Source organism: Diceros bicornis, chromosome 19, assembly GCF_020826845.1.
Source record: "Diceros bicornis minor isolate mBicDic1 chromosome 19, mDicBic1.mat.cur, whole genome shotgun sequence".
NCBI lineage: Eukaryota > Metazoa > Chordata > Mammalia > Perissodactyla > Rhinocerotidae > Diceros > Diceros bicornis.
This window is the reverse complement of record NC_080758.1, coordinates 10,777,106-10,794,381: the sequence shown is the minus strand read 5'-3', so window position 1 is coordinate 10,794,381 and position 17,276 is coordinate 10,777,106. Positions and strand designations below refer to the sequence as shown.

Sequence of the window (17,276 nt, the reverse complement as noted above, 5' to 3'; positions counted from 1 at the left end):
AAAAACTGCATTACATCTTATCAGAAACACCCCCTCAGGGCTGATGTGAAATCATGAAAACAAAACATGGCTCACGCTCCCTGGCAGCATTTAAAAACAGAAAGTCCGGTTTGCTGAGCAAAAGCATTTAAAGCATTTACATTGGTTTTAATTAATCCTAGCAGCCGAGTTTCTCTTCTTCTTTTCTTTTTCCTCCCCAAGATTTTGAAAGTTTGATAGCAAGCAGGGAATAGGAAGGTAATTTATAATTATTTAATTCTCAGTCCTCTGGATATTTGACAGTAAATCTCACACACAAATGGCTCATGAAAACATTTCTTTACGTAGCGAGGTTCTTTGCTATTTCTCCTTACACAACCGCCACCGCGCAGACAGCTCCCTTACAGTCATTGCGTGCCCACAAGGCACTGGGCAAAGCTGGTCTCATCTCAGAACCACCAAATTTTCTCAGAACGATTTCCAAAAATCTTGCTTTTCTTACCACTTGCATGCTCTTTGCTAGATCCGTGTACCACCAGTAAATATTATTTACTTAATATTTCTATTTAAATTCACTCACAGATTACTTGGATATTTATTTTAAAAGGGAACTTTACACGACTACCACAAATGGAAAATCGGTGTCACCTCCACAAATAGAAGGTAGGGTAAAAATACAATAAAAAGAAAAGTCACTAAATTCAAGTCAGACACTCTGGCCGGCCAAAGGCTCTGAGCCCGAGGCCTCCTCTCTCATCCCTCTCAATGCTCTTTTTTTATTAAGGTATTTCTTTTCTTACGGTATAACTTATACATACAGATTTTGAGTGTGGAGTTTAATGAGTTTTGTCAAACGCGATACACCCTCATAACCACCAGCACAATCAAGGCATAGAACATTTCCACAACCCCAGAAATCTACCCTTTTTAAGGCTGGGGGTGGCGGGTAGGGAATGGTAAGAGTCAGAATGAAAGACGTTAAAGACACATTAGCACCTCACGGAGACTCCACTCCTGCTGACTAGTTCAGAGACAAGCAGCACTGAGAAGGAGATGGCGCTCAGTGTATGCAGTGTACTCATCGGTGGACCACGTAAAACCGTCTCGGCTGCCAGGGGAGGTATGTGGCCCACACTCAAGGCATCGGCACTCGAGGAGAGGAAGAAGGTGGAAGCAGTGATGGGGGATTCGGAGGTTGCTGCTCTAGGTCCCCTGTGCCTCCGTGCTTTTGCACATGCTGTTCCCCTTGCCCAGAACTCCCTTCCATATCTCCTGTCCTCACTTCTCCTAGCAAGCCACTGGTTGTCCATCAAGATTTCACTTGGGCCACCTCCTCCTGAAGGCCCTCCTTGATTCCCTAAGCTGGATCAGGCAGCTCTTCTTCTGTGTTCCCAGAACCTAGAGTCACGCCATCAAGTCTATCAATTACAGACTCACTTGTCTGTCTCCTCACTAGACTGTGAGCTTTTTGAAGACAGATAGGGGTCACCAGTCAATAATAATCATAACGATAAAAACTGCAAAAGCAGCTAACATTTACTGAGAACTTACACGCCAGGCACTGTTGTCAGCATGTGACATGTAGTAAATTATTTAATCCTCACGACAACCTATGAGGTGGGCACTGTTTATTCCACTTTTACAGACAAGGAACCGGAGACACAAGGAGGTGAACTCACTTGCCAGGCCTCACAGCTTGAACGCGTCGGACCTGAGCGCCATCAGCCACGAGGCCAGGGACTCGCAACCTCAGAACCACTGACATTTGCGCCTGGAAAATTCTTCCCTGTGGGGGATGCGGGGTGTGGAGCAGCATCCCTGGCCTCCACCCACCAGATGCCAGTGGCATCCCGGCCCCCTCCCAGCGGGGACACCCAACACCTTCTCCAGGCCTTGCCGGATTTCTCCTGCGAGGCAGGGTGGCCCCCGGCTGAGAACCCTGCTCCATGGCTGGGGCTCCGGCGCCTCCCCGGGCCTGCACCCAGTCGGAGGCGTCAGTCCGTGAGTCAGGCCCTAGACCTGAAACCATCCAGAAAGGAGACGTCTGCTCTCCGCCAGCCCTCGCAGGGAGCCCGTTTCTGCGGGAGACATCTGCAAGTTCCAGTTATCATCACCCTCCCGTTCAAGGTTCCCAGGCGCTCACCCCAACATCTAGGCCCCAGGAACATTTGGGGAGCTCTCAGCCACTCTCAGAAACTGCAGGACAAGACTGCTGGGGAGGCCACCACCCCCACCCCATCGCAGCAAGGCGTCTGCACCGGGATCGGGTCTCGGTCAACACACGGTGTTGGGGGACCCCCAGCTCTACCGCCCCCGGCTGTGTGACGGAGGGGACCTCCGAGTCCCCGTGTACAACACAGTGATGAGCTTGGTGACAATACCAACCTGACAGTTCACCTAATCCCCAGGAAGCCCGAAACACACGGAATAAACAATAAATGGGGCCTATCGGTATGTTATTATTATGGAAAGAATGACCTTTTAAGTGAAAATTCTTCCCTTTCTCTGCTCTCATTGCTTTCTTTTACAACTACTTGAAAGCGTGACACACATGAGTCTCCAATGCCTTCAAAAGCATTAAAAAAAGAAACAGGGAGGAAATTTTTATAAAAATCAAATGGACTGTTCAGCACTTCGGGAATTCTCTTTTTCTGCCAGCCTTCAGACAACATGTGGTGTAGGTAAAGGACCTACACCCCCTCCATTCCGTGCTTTGTGCCCTTTCCCCTGGGTTACCTGGGAGCTGATCAACTAAATCTTACTAAAGTGTTAATGACTCAGTGAGCTACTTGTAATAACAAAAATGATAATAGCTGACACATCTATACCATTTACTTTATGCCAAGAACCATTGTGTATGCATTTAACACATATTAATGTTTGTCTCACAAGAACCCCATGAAGCAAGTGCTACAGTTTCCTCATTTTACAAATGGGGAAAATGAGGCTCAGAGAGGAGGACTAACTTGCCAAAGATCACGCAGCTTCTAAGTGGCAGAGCAGGATTCAGACCAGGGAGTCTGGCTCGTCCACCCCCATAACCATTACTCTATCCTGCTTCTCATGGAAGGGGCTATTTCCTGGATGGTGACACCTTAACCCCCAACACAGGGAAATGAGGTGTCCCCAAAATAGGAACTACTCTGGGGTCCCCGTCAGGAGGCAGGCTGCCCCTGACAACTACAGACACCGATTCCTTTCTTCTGGAATATTCACAATCCCTCCATTTGCCCCAGGATTGAGTTAACGATTATGTTAAAAATCACACTCAGGCCACACGGTGGTCTCTGCCAGCGCCTCTCCTCCCGGAGCCTCTTGCCGGCCCGTTGCTCACCCTCAGGGACACAGGGCCAAGCCTGAGGCAGCTGTTCAGTGCCAGCCCGCCAGCCAACAGATCGCTTCTGAAAAAAGGAACAGCAAGAGAACATCTTCTCCGCCTAGAACTACGGGCGGGTGGAATTTTCAGGAAGCAGAATAGAATGACCGAAATAGAAACCCAGCTGGGGAACCTACAGGAGGCGTCTGTCCTTTTGGGGGAGAGGGAGGGGACAACATGGACCCGTGCTTTCAGGTTTAAACAACTTGGAGGAGAGGAGCCAGGGCACGGCCCGGAGGCCAGACACCCCTCAGGCTGGCGGCAGGGCCCCGGAGCTGCGGTCCATCCGCGTCTGAGGCGATAGACCCATCGCCCGATGAGCTCACACCCCGAGGTGGTGCGAGTCCCAGGCCCTGGGTTTGAGACATCACAGTCTGTTGCCATGGCAGCACTTAGGATGCCACAACCTGGCACACATGCGGCCGGAGGAGAGGGGTGAAGATGCAGGGAGCAAATCCTGCCTCCGCAACCCCGACTTCTCTAGTAACTTCCTACGCCTTGGGGGCTTGAGGAATCGCCAAAAGGAGCAGGACAGTGGATGGATTTTTCATCTGGCGGCTTGCACCACCCATAGGAAAGGGCTTCTTTGAAAAGCTACAGATTGCCTTCAAGCCATAAACACTCAGAAAACCTGCCAAAGAGTCCCCCAGGCCCCTGCTGCCTGCCCCCACGAGCACACGCAGAGCAGTAACTGGATTCCCAATCAATGAATCGCGTGTATTAATAATGACGGAGGATCAGGTTGTCACACCCGTCATTCAGAGATGACACATACAGACGCAGGGCCTGAAAGGCGAGAAATTCCATCCAGATAAGTCAGGTCCAGAAACGCCAGAAAGGGACGGGAGGCAGTTTACCATCCCGTCTCGTCCATGTGGAGCCGCTGAAAAAAGCCACCTTGAACACTACGCTCTTTGCTGACCGGGCCCCAGCGAAGACGGCTGTCTGCCTTCACCAGACGGGGCAGAAAGGAGGGCTCGGTCCTGCTGCCCAGGCAGCCTGCCATGAGGCCAGGTGCCCAGGACACAGCACTGGGGACAATTTGCAAGCCACAAGCCTTACTGGCTGGCTGCTGGCACGGCTGTTTGCAAAAACACATGCACCCACACGCTGACACGTATTCCTTTTGGAGGGGCGCAGGGAAGCGTATGGCGTCTACAGCACGCATGCCTCGAGGTCAGCTTTTGGAAATGGGGCGGCCAGGCCCAGGCATCTGGCAGACGTCAGGCCTCATCTCCATCCTCAAAATGCGATGGAAAGAGCCACCTCTGGCTGGTTTCAAGTCATTCCATGGGGCCTCCTGCCATCGAGAAACGCAGAGACCTTCCTATTCTTATTCATTCGAGCAGCTGATGTGCAGCGAGCCACTAGCTTTCGCACGTACTTTGTGCCTCTCTGCAGCTCACAACAGCCCTGGGAGGCAGGAACAATCAACGCCTCTGTGTTACAGATGGGGAAACTGAGGCTCGGAGGTGCAGGATTCACCCAATGTCACAAAAACAGTCAGGGGCAGGGCTGGGATCCACACTGAGGCATCAATTAAATGCAAATCTTAAATGTATATCCCATGCCTTTCTACAGATGTATGCACCCGTGTGTCCACCACTCAAGATATAGAACACTTCCATCCCACCAGAGGGTCCCCTAGTGGCCCCACCCAGCCAGTAACCCTCACCCAGGGGGACCCACTAGCCTGACTTGTCTCACCATGGACTGGGTTTGCCTGCTGTTAAACGTCATATAAATAAAATCATACAGGATGTACATGTCACTTATTTTGCTCAACATTATGCCTGAGATTCATCCACGCTGTATGCAGCCATAGTTTTTTTTATTGCTGTGTAGTACTCCATTGTGTGATTACATCATAATGTATCTACCCAGTCACCTGGCTGTACTGCCTCTGTTTTTAAAAAGATAGCCATTTGAGATTAATCTTGTCATTTACAGAGGTCCACTGCTAAAAGAAGAGAGTCCCTCCACACTCGTCCTACAGTGCATGACACAGAGCAGGACTTGAGCAGCTTCCTCACCAAAAGGAGAAGGAAAGATCTGGTCGGAAGAATTAACCAGAAATAGACTTCAGATAATCCTCCCACAGCAACAGGGTTCACCACGGGTAAACCCATCTCTCCATCAGAGGCCCACACAAGGTGTGGATCCATTAATGGATCCATTAATATGTTGACTTAGATCCATTACCATTAATGGAATGTAAGTGGACCTTGCTCTTGCATCTGTTAGATGAGTTTGATTCCACTCAACCCACAAGGTTACAGCGAGGACTCAACGAGATAATACGCGTGGCAGTGCCTAAGATCCAGCACACTCACACTCTTAGATCCATTAATATGGTGACCGGTGGAGGGACAGTCACCTGCCCTTCTTTACATCCCCCAACCAAATTAGCAAAGACCCCTCACCCTTACACCAACATCTCACAGAGCTTCGCCCCTTACTGAGGCCCACAGCCCCCGGCACAGCCTTTAAAGCTGATTCCCACCTTTCTTTCAGCCAACTTGAAATCCAAGTGGAAACTCCCCCTTAAAGACAGTGGGGCCCATGTAACCCTTGGCCGGGGGCAGAGATTTAAAATTAATACTTTATTAACTGACAGGTTCTTTATTTACACTTTCCCCCAGGAGTTTCATTTCCGGGGCAGGCACAGTATCCCCTGGCAAGCCCAGTCATTAATGACCTGCCCCCTTTCTTCATGGCAGCGGAGGTGATGTCACCCATTGCACACTTCAGACCTGCAGCCCACCTTCTTAGGCTCACAGAGGTAACCAGCCCCTCTCTGCAGTCTTTATGATAACTTCTGCAGGCATTTCAGACTAAAAGGCTTTTTTCTCCTCATGTAACATTCCTCCTTGTGCAGGCATGCCCAAGCAGGTCTGTTTTGATAAGAACCTTCACAAATCCTGAGCTTTGCAGACCACTTTCTTCCCTTCAGAAAGCTCGCCCAGGCATGGCTCAATTAAAATTCACATGGGAAGGGCTGGCTTTTAGAAATACATTTTATTAACTAAAACAGGCTCTGTTGAGAAAATGCTCCTTCCCCAAACGTCAGATTAAGAGGGAGGGAGGATCCCAAACGCCAACGCAGGAAAAGCAATCTCTCTGCTTGTAGCTTACAGTCTGCCTTTGATGTATTTCTTCTGCAGAGGAAACAAAGCAGTAAAAGTCCAAAACACAGGGCTTTAGATCTAAATGCCAGTTTACAGGAAATGCAGGGGACAGAGGAACATGTTAAAACACACCACAAAGATGCAGCTGGCAAAATCCAGAATGTGCAGAACCACACAGGAAAAGCGACCTTGTCTCTTCAACAAATAAATGGCAAGAACACAGACCGATGGGGACTTCCACAGAATAAAAGAGACATAATGGCCGTGTCAACCAAATACAACGTGAGGATCTGGTTTGGATCTCGGTTCAAAGAAATTAACTATAAAAAGACACTTGTGAGACAAGCAGAAAATCTGAACACTGGACATTTGAAATTAAGTAATTATTGGGTTTTTTTAGGTTTGATGATGGTATTTTATTTTTCTCAAGAGTCCTTATCTTTGAGAGCTATATATAATCTATTTATTAATAAAATATTATGCTATCTGGAATCTGATTCAAAGTAATTGGGGTTGGGGATGTGGAGACCATGTTGGGGAGGGGATGAAATAACACTGGCCTTACGTTGACAATTAGTGGAGCTGGGGGATGGGAACATGGGAGTTAATTATACCATTATCTCCACATTTCCATATTTTGGAAAAAGTTCATAATAAAAGTTCAGGAAAAAGCCAAAGGCAGGTGCTCTTGCTTTGGGGGAACCGTGTTGGTTCTGCTCCAAGTAGGGAAGCAGACGGCCCCGGACCCATCCCAGGAAGAGCCCAGGGTCCTGTCTTGCCTTCTCCCCTGAGCTCAGTTTGGGAGCAATCAGCAAAAACCGAACCTCACACCAGCCCAGGAAAGCCAAGCTCGGCCGGAGCTCTGCTGAGGCTGTGGCTACTTCCTGTGCCGGGGAGGGAGGAAGGAGGAAGTCCCTTTGTGGGGGAAGCCACAAGGCATCCATCACACTGCATTTCCAGGGCTGCTCCTTCCTGGCCCTGGCTCAGGGGGTCCCCCGAGGCCAGGACAGGACACCTGGAGAGGCCCTCCCTCCCTGAGAGAGGCAGCCACAGGGGAACCTCCCAGCCATGGAGTCTGGACAACCGAGAAAGCTTATGCAGCCAGCCAAGCTCTGGGGCTGAGGCAGTGGCCAGATGAGAGTTTCTAAAGTCAGAAGGGAACACGCATAAGTCAGATAACTTGCTACAGCGCCGGCTCAAGCTCTGCAGGCAGTGGCTCCTTTCTAATGACCAGACTCCTCATTCCTGGCCCACCTTCTCTTAAGGCTCAGGATTCATCAAAGGCTAAGGCGAAGACTCTCTCCTCCAAGGAGCCAATGCCCTCCAGAGGCCAGGAGAGCTAGATTTCTGAGAGCCCATCACCAATGCCACCGCCACCCAACGTTCACCCAGCACCGGCTGCTCGCACGGTAGGCACACTGCCTCCTGGAAACCTCACATCAGGCCCAGCAGGTGGGCGCTGCCATGGCCGTCCCCACTCACAGATGAGATAACACAAGCCCAGAGAATCAAAACCACGTGCCCTCGGGCACACCAGGAATAAGGAATTACGCAACCATTCATCCATTTATTTCGCAATTATTTATTGCATGCCTGCTAATACTAGGTACTTTGTTTGGCCCTGGTCACACAGGTGGGAGGCTACTGAGTCAGAATTTCAAGCCAGGATTTTCTGATTCCAGACCTGGTGCTCTCACTTGCTGAGCCAATGGCCTCCGGAGTTGGGGGAACACGCGCCCCAGGAGGCACACATGACAATCCACTGGGATGTAGGAAGAAATATAAAAACAGCAGAACTCCCATGTATATCCTGTCCTTTCCTACTTTTATTCCTGCTGCGTGTTTATTAATGAGTATCATACCATTCGGACAATAGTAAACATACAATTGATAATTACATAAATATCAAATAGAAGGGGTGAATGCACCCCACGCTACCAGACATGGGACCCAACAATGCTGGACTCAGCAGCTCCATCTGGGGTCCTGCTGCTCTCATTGGCGACATTCTGGCTATAAGTTGTCGTGTTGAGGGCAGGGACTTGGGACCCCAGCTGCCTGGCTTCAAGCAAGGCCTGCCCTATTTACCTGCAAGACTCTCAGCAAAGTTAACTGACCCCTAAAGAGTCTGACTTCATTGGTCTGGGGTGCAGCTGGAAGATTCTAAGGTGCATCCAGGATTGAGAACCACTGGCTGCAGATGCTGCATTTTTCAAAATTTATGCAGCCCCATCACCTTATAGGGCTGCAGATCCTTGGCAGCCAAGCCGAATAACACTGCTTTAAGATTTTAAGAGCCTCTCCTCTTGATCAAAATCTCAGGTCACCTAAACAACAGAGGGCCTTTAATTTGGAAGGTGGGATGACATGTGTTCAATAGTGAAGAATAATTAAGGCACCTTGCTCTCTATTTCCTCGGCCTCCCTGATGAGGCCGCCACTCAATTCCAGGCCCTCATTTCACCTCTCCAGCTGCACCTGGAGACACTATTTGTACAAAGCAGGCTTATTAAGGCCTGTCCTTAACTCGACACAGACGGCAACGTCTCTGAATGTCACATGTGTTTAGCGAACCTGCTTGCTTAGGGTAGAACTCTATTTTTAGTAAGCACCAAAAAAAAAAAACCCTGATACTCTATCCCAGCACGTCGTTTGTCCCCATTTGTTTACCAGGCTGTGCCCCACATTGGCCTGGGGGCCAGGCGAGGGCAGGACCACATGTAATTCATCTCTATACCCCCACCGGGCCTGGCACAAAACCAGCATTCAGTGAATGAGTGCTGCAAGAATGAGACTTTAATTGTCCCTGTGAGTGGGCTGAGAGCAGGTGTTCCTGAGCTGAAGTGCAGGCGACATTAGGGAACGGGCCACAGCAGGATCTGTGACTCTACCTGACAAATGGTATAAAAGGCACGTGGGGGGCAGGGGGGGATGCACATGTGCAATGTGCGCATGCATGGTATGCATTCACATGTGCTCCTACAGTGTGCGTCCGTATGGGATTTGTGGCTTTCAGCAGCGTTTCAAAGGCTGTGACCAGAAAGTATAAGGAACGCCGGAATAGACTCTACAAGCAATGACCAGGAGTCTGTCTTCTTTTCTGAAAGGTCAGAGTTGGCGCCACGTGCATGAGCTTCCCAGGAATTGAAGGAGAAATGCGCCAGCCCTACTGAGCAGACCAGAGTGAACGCTCCCAACAGGTCACTTCCCGACATAGTCCAGAGGAGACCGGGCACCTCTGGCGGTAAGCAAGGAGTCCCAGACCCCATCCGCCTCTCCCAATGTATTACAAGTTGGGACAAGTAAGAATCCATTGAATCCACAAGCATGCACAAAGGAATTAAACTCTGAGCTGTCTGCTGACAGCCAGCACCCCACTCCCGTCCAAGGTGGGGTCGGTAGCCCGGGTCAGGACCCCCACAGCCCTGTCCTCATGCCTTCTGTTACTACGTACTTAGCTATCTTTCTCACTAGAACAAATAAGAGTCTACTTTGCATGCCTCTAGGCAAATAAATTTGAAAACCTAGATGGATGAAATGGATCATTTCTTAGAAAGATACAGTTTACCAAAACTGACTCCAGTAAAAATAGAAAGTGTAAACAGACCAATTCCCATGGACATAATAGAGAAAGTTATCATGAACAAACCCATAAAAAGGCACCAGGTCCAGATGGATTCACAAGGGAATTTTATCACAGCCTCAGAAACCAGATAGTCCTAACAATACATAAACTGTTCCTGATCATAGAAAAGGAAAGAAACCTAAACCTAATAGCACACCAAAAGGGACATGACAGACAAATATCACTCATGATACTGCTAAAAGAAATCCTAAATATAATATTATCAAACAGATGTTGGCCCCACCACAATAAGGAAATAATACACAGTGACTAAGCGAGGTTTATACCAGGAGTGTTTCAATATTAGGAACTCTATTAATATAAGTCAACATATTAATTGATCTAAGAAGAATAAAATCACATTTGCCCATAGATGCTACAAAGTCTATGACGTAATTCAACTCCCATTCCTAACCAAAACTCTCAAGAAAATAGGAATGGATGGATACTTCCTTAACATAATTAAATACATACACCTCAATCCTAAAGCCAACACTAGAGTGGGTTCCTGCTGGGGTCAGGAATAAGGCAAGGATGCCCACCATGTCCACCACTCTGTCACATGCCACTGGAGGTATTGTCAATGCAATTAGACAAGAGAAAACAGAGGCACAATTAGAGGCCCTAGCTCAGCGAGGGCAGGGGTGGGGTCTTATTTCCTGTTATATCCCCAGGATCTAACTCAATGGGTGCTCAATAGTTGGCTGGCTGAGTAAATGAATAATGGCTCACACTAATGCAGCACCTCTAACAAAATCAAGGGTTTAAGAAAATGCTGGTAACAAACCACACCCTGTGTTAATTGGTTTAAATGGATTAACCCACTCAAGGCCAACGATCCTAGGTGGTGAAGTACCATTACTTCAGCCATTTGACAGATGAGCAAACAAAGGTCCAGAGAGGTTAAATGACTGGCCGAAGATCACTCTGCTGGTACATGTTTTAAATTCTGGCCTTGCCATGGTGCCAGGCACCTAACAAACTTCACGTGTGTCTCTCATCACACGAGGGAAGGAGGGATCCTCACACAGCAGTTCAGCACGCAGGCTCCGCAGCAGTGCTCAGGTTCATATTTCAGCTCTGCCATTTACCAGCTCTGCTTTCTTGGGCAAATTCCTTCACCTCTCTGTGCCCAAGCGTCCCCCTCTGTCAAATGAAGTTGCCAATAGTGCCCACCTGCTAGGGTTGGAGGGGTAGTACAGGAGCTCATAAACGTCTGCTACATGCTAAAGTTCTAGAAAGTGAGCATCCCACTTCCCCCAAATTCCCTAAGTACCATCACCAAGTTCTGACAAAGTCTGTCCCATTAGCAGTACTTTTCCTTCCTCGGTTTTTGCCAAGCTCATGCCCAGAGTTAAGAGTAACACCTCACACACATCATCAATGTACTGTCACCTGGGACAAAGCCCAATACCAAGATAAGAGCTGGTGTTGGCCCTTGGGGAGTTCCACCACGCGGAAGCAGAGAGAGGGGACCGCTGCTAACATCTGGGTAAGCCAGAGCCAGACCCACGTCTGGAACAGCTCGCTTTAGCCTCTCAAGGCTCTTGACGTCCCCTCTCTTCCTGAGCCGTGACACGTCTCTGCTGCCAACTTCCCAGCAAACAGTCATTATTTTACAGATCCAGAGCGTGGCCCCTAAGCGTGGCTGCACTTCCTTCCAAAGAGCACAGTTAGAAAGAAGCAACTCGATGGTGGAGGAACCTGACCAATACTAGCTCGGCCAGGTGATCAACGTCAACATCAACAGTGAAAAACCATGTGGACAGGATGTACCCTTGACATGATGGGATGGAAAGGGCCACTTCACCTCCGTGATCTTCCTCCCCCAAACCCAAAACCCCCATCTATCCTTGAGAAAAACATCAGAAAGACCCTAATTGAGGGACATTCTACAATGTACCTAACCAGTGTTCCTCAAAACTGTCACAGTCATAAAAACAAGGACAGTCTGATTCTGAAGAAAGTATGGACTTTAGTTCATAATCATGCGTCAATACAGGCTCATTAATTACAACGAATGTACCACACTAAGGTATGATGTTAGTGATATGGGGAACTGGGTGCTGGGTACATGGGAACTTTGTACTATCTTTACCACTATTCTGTAAATCTAAAACTGTTCCAAAAAATAAAATTTACTTAAAAGAAAAACACAACAGATTCCCGGGCTTTCATTGTGGTCATTTAGACACTCATCTGGCGGCCACCAAGCACCACTTGCCAAGAAAAACTATAAAAAGCACCTCCCATCAGATCTGGCGTGGAAACTATTTCCCCGGAAATCTCCCCCCTGCAAAAAAAAAAAAAAAAAGTGAGCTGATTGTGAATCTGGGAGGGATGGAAGTATTATTTTCCTGCAAAACATGACTTTAATCTGAACGAACAGAAAGACCACTGATGTGAGAGGGATCGCTTGCAGATTCTTAATTGTATCTTTTCAAAGCAAAGGATGGCCTCCAGATTGTAACCCCAGAAGACTCCTCTCTTTGGCTGGCTAATTACTTCCATCTCCCGCCAAAGTACAGAATAATTACTAATCACCATCTTCCCTTTGTACCCAAGTGAAGGGGATCCCCAAAGTCAAAGCAAGCCCCTCACCTAAGGTAGCCAGTGAAGATGCAGATGGAAGGAAAGTTAAAACGTCTCATGCACCTGCCTAACACAGCATCTCTGGGAACCGGCAAGCCCCTGAGTATCTGAGCCTCCGTGAAAAGGCCTCCTACACAAACCAGCGAGCACAACTCCTTCCTGCACTCGGATGCAGCCAAGCCCCAACTGCATCTGGAAGTTACCAACAGGCCTGCCCCTGAGGCTTCAACAAGCATTGGCTGGGCTGGGCTGTCAAAATCAGGAAGCCTGGTTGGGTTTTTTGTTTTTTTTCCAAGACAACCTGCTAACCAGAAAAATACAGTGAGGTTGAGTGTGCGACCTCTCCTCCTTCTGACGAAGGCCCCTGTTGAACACGTGAACTCACGCCCAGTCTGGGGAAGTCCCAAGTCCCCAGCCCCCAGCAGCAGAGGGCCCTTGAAGGCACAGAGTGACAGGTCATTTAGGCAGGAACAGCTTGCGGCTTCCTGAATTCACACGCCAGCTCCTGCCCCCCAACCCCGCAACCGTCCACATCCAGGATGACTGTGAGGTCCGGGACCCCTTAATAAAGCTCAGACTGATCCACTCGGGGTGATTCGAACACGCAGCAGCAGAACCCAGGGAGGAAATGGGCCTGCCGCCTAACAGCGAAGTCAAACCACCCTCCAGCGTTAGACACAGACGACCTCTCCCTTAGTTTCAACACAAAGTCCCCAACAAACGCGGGGCGCACGCGGCGGTGCCCAGAGGGAGGACGATCAGCTTCAGGCCCTGATAATCAGGTTCAGCTGCACCCTCTTTCTGCACCACCCACTGAACTCCATTCTTTGGCTTCCTCCTCTCCTCCCTCCAAAGTCAAATCAATCACTTCCGTGGCCCTCTGACGACCCAGCAGCACGCAAGAGGCCAGCTGAGCCCCTTGCCACCTTTTCCTTTGCCACCGGCGACCCTCAGGGAGAAGTCACAAGTAACTGGAACCTGACGCCCCACGGGGCGAGAGGGAGCCGACCGCCCCCTAAGGGTGGCAGCAGTCCCTGACGCCTCGTGCCCTCCCTCACACCTGGGGAGAGGCATCTCCCTCCAGGCCCCCCAGGAAGTGTGACATCTGGAGCAAAGAGGGGCCCTGTGCCCACTCCGCAGGCCCCGGCCCCAGCTCGGGCTCGGGGGCCAGGCCCGGGGGAGCCTCCACCGACCTTCGATAGGATTCAAATAGTCATAGTCGAAGAGGATGGAGAAGTCGAACTCGTCTTGGGGGCTGCCCCCGGGCTCGCGGCCCGGGGCGTCCCCGCCGTCGGGGTCCGGCTGCGGCTCCGGGGCGTCCATGGCGCAAAGCGGCGGGAGGGCTGCGGGGCCGGGGACGGGGGCGAGGGCGGGCTCGGCTTCCTCCTGGGCCCCCGCCGGGGGCGGCGAAGGTGGCCGGAAGCGCGGCGGAGAGGTGGGCCGAGCGGCGGGGTCGCTGTCCTCGTGGGGACGCACGCCGGGGCCGGGGATGGCGCGCCTGGCGCAGCGGGTCCTGGACGCGCCCCGGGGAGCTGAGCGGCGGCGGCGGCGGCGCGAGCTTCCTGCTCCGGGAGGCACCTGTTGCAGCCCGGGGAGGGGGAGGCGGGGACAGGGCGGCCAGGCCGGCGGGGGCGGGGCCGCCACCCGGGGACCCGGGGGAGGGAGGGAGGGAGACGCAAGGGCCGGGGCTGCCCGGCGCCCGGGAGGAAGGAGGCCGCCCGCCGGCCCCGGCCGCGCTGCCCCGGCTCCGCGCTTAGCAACCGGCCCGGGCCACCGCCAGGCCCTCGGCGCCGCCGCGCTGGGGGCCGCTGCCTGCCACCCTCCCCGCGCTGAGCGCTGCGCGCCCTGCGGGACCCAGGATCTAGGCCGGCAAGCTGCTGCCTCTGGTAGTTTTGCCCTGCGTGACCAGCCTTTCCCTCTTTTCTTCTCTAAGGGGCGAGGGGGGCGCACCCACTCCCTTCTATGCAGACCTGTCTCTCCAAGTGCCTCTCTGTGCCCACAGCTGTGGCATTAGTGTCACCTACAGTTCCGTCACCTGCACGCCCCTCGACGCAGTTTCCCAGGACCTGAGAGGAATCACAGATACTCTGAAAGCACTAGTCTCACTCTGACATCTAAACCTGTTGGCCACCCATCACCACCCGGGTGCAGGGGACCCAGCATGCACCAGACCCTGTGCCCTGGGAAGCTCTGGTGCCCGGAGAGGCCTGAAGAAGATAAGGGAACAAAGGTCCTCTCTGGAGGGTGTCAGGAGAGAAGTAACCGGGGGCAGGGGGTGAAGGCTGGGGGCTGGGGAAGCTTTAGTCACTTCCATGGTCAGGTAGTGCATCTCTGGGAAGGCGACATTTGGAGGAACCTGATTGATCTGGGGGAAGAGAGTTCTGGCAGTGGGAACCAAAAGACAGCAAAAGCCAGAAGGAGCTCTGTGTGTTGGAGGCAGAGCAAGGAGAGCACTGCAGCTGGAGAGCTTGGCAGGTAACAAGTACACCTGGACGCTTGTCAAAAACACAGATTCCCAGGCCCCTCACTGATGCTTCTGACAGCGTTAAGTCTGTAGCAGAGGCTCAGGAATGCGTATTCTTAAGCCAGCACCCAGGGTGAATGTTATGAATAGGTACATTTGGGGAACACTACATAAAAACCCAGTACCTCCCAATAAAACACTTCCAGATATCTTGGTCCAAGCTAGCTGAAGTCAGAAAACAGACTCACAGAGGTAGAAAAGGAGATCAGAACAGTGGTCTTCAACCCTTACAGCACCTTAGAATCTCCTGGGACACATTTTTAAATGCCTGTGCCCAGGCTTCAGTCCAAACCACTGAACTAGAACATCCAAAGTTATTTTTTTTTAAATGACCTCAGATCATCTAAAGTGCAGCCGGCGTTGAGTATCACTGGATCAGAAGAGTAGGTGGGAGCGGTTCAGGGACTCCCTGAGAACCACACTTGACTCGTGGGGACTGACTCGAACCCTTCCCCACATGCCAGAAGTATGGAGAATGTGCACTCTTCAGGGGCAGCCATCTCTGCTCCATTAAGGGGTGTGTGCAAAGCTGTCAATCGTGATTCATTCCACAACTGTTTATAGAGCACCAGCTGGGTACCTGGCCCTGCTACAGCTCTTGGGGATGCAGCCATCAACAGGACGGGGTCTCTACCCTCATCAGGCTTATATCCCGAAAGCAAAGAGGGACAGCAGTGAATAGGGTTTTCAAATTGCACTTAGACCAGTGGTTTTTAACCCTGGCTACACATTAGACTCACCTGGAGGGCTGTGAAAAAATTCAAGCGGCTGGGCCCCACCAGAGACCAGTTATGATCAGAATGTCTGAGGGTGGGGCCTGGGCATCAGTATTTTGCAAAAGCTCCCCAGATGCTTCCAGTGTGTAGCCAAGAGTGAGAACCACTGGTTTAGACTCAAACTCCGTTCCAGGGTCCGGGGCCTGGCTCAGGACTTGCCAACTTTCAAAGACTTGAGAAGGACTTTCTGGTTGTCAGAGCATAAAGAATCCTCTTCTTTGTTTCCTAACCTTAAGCACAGCTATAGGGGTATATCCAACAAGCATCTTAGGGGATGGCTGGTAAATTTAGGTGGAGGAGGGGAGATGACCCAGCCTGGGACACTTAGAGCCAAGTATCTAGAAGGAGATGGATGCTCTTGGGTCCTTATGGCCCTGAAATTTGGTCAGGGATAAACAAAGGAACCGGCCTGCCTGTGTGCTGTAGAAAAGGAGAAAGGCTGGTGTCACCCTCACACGTCCTTTCTCATCCCCCCATCCATAATGATTAAATGCCTCTAATCTAGTGGACATCTGTTGATTTTGCCTACCTGGAATCTTTCCCCCCTTCTTCTGATAAGAGCACCCCAGTGTGTTCCTTTGAGAAACTACCCTTGATACAATCTTGGTAGAATTATCAACCCAGTTGTCTCACCCTCTCCCGGCAAAGAAGTGAACAAATGACCCAGGCTTGGCCAATCAGAGAATTTTATCTCCACTAGCCTATGAGATCCACAAAGGCAGGGGTCATGATTGCCTCATTCACAGCTTTATGTACAGTGGAGATGTGGACGTGTGGATGGATGGGTGGACGGGTGGAAGGGTGGATGGATGGATGGATGGATGAGTGGACGGATGGATGGATGAGTGGATGTTTAGATGAATCGATAGACAGATAAATAGTTGGATAGATGGATGGATGGATGCAAGAGTAGATGGATGGATGGATGAATGGATGGACGGATGGATGGATGGATAGAGGGATGGATGGATGGAAGAGTGGATGGATGGATGGATGAATGGATGGACGGATGGATGGATGGATGGATGGAGGGATGGAGGGAGGGATGAATGGAAGAGTGGATGTTTGGAGGGACGGATGAATGGGTGGGTGAATGGATGCATAAAAGAGTTTGACTCTCCTTATGTATATGAGATCCATACCTTTTTTCTTTAAGGGTTTTCCTCCCTGAGGCTTTCTCTGGCCACCCAATTGTTAGGGCAAGAACCTAAATTCTTACCCCCAACTGACATCCTCTTGAGATACCCAATAATAAGATGAGATGATAAAGGGAAGAT

The 17,276-nt window shown here is 50.7% G+C and overlaps 1 protein-coding gene across 2 annotated transcripts in view; it reads right to left on the bottom strand.

The window, feature by feature from the left end:
- Positions 1-14,022, bottom strand: part of NFATC2 (nuclear factor of activated T cells 2) — a 144,386-nt gene extending 130,364 nt beyond the window's left edge. For both annotated transcript variants that reach the window (XM_058562461.1, XM_058562462.1), the window contains exon 1: positions 13,893-14,022. In XM_058562461.1, the coding sequence (XP_058418444.1) occupies positions 13,893-14,022 (130 nt within the window). The remainder of the gene's footprint in view (positions 1-13,892) is intronic.
- Positions 14,023-17,276: the final 3,254 nt, after the last annotated feature.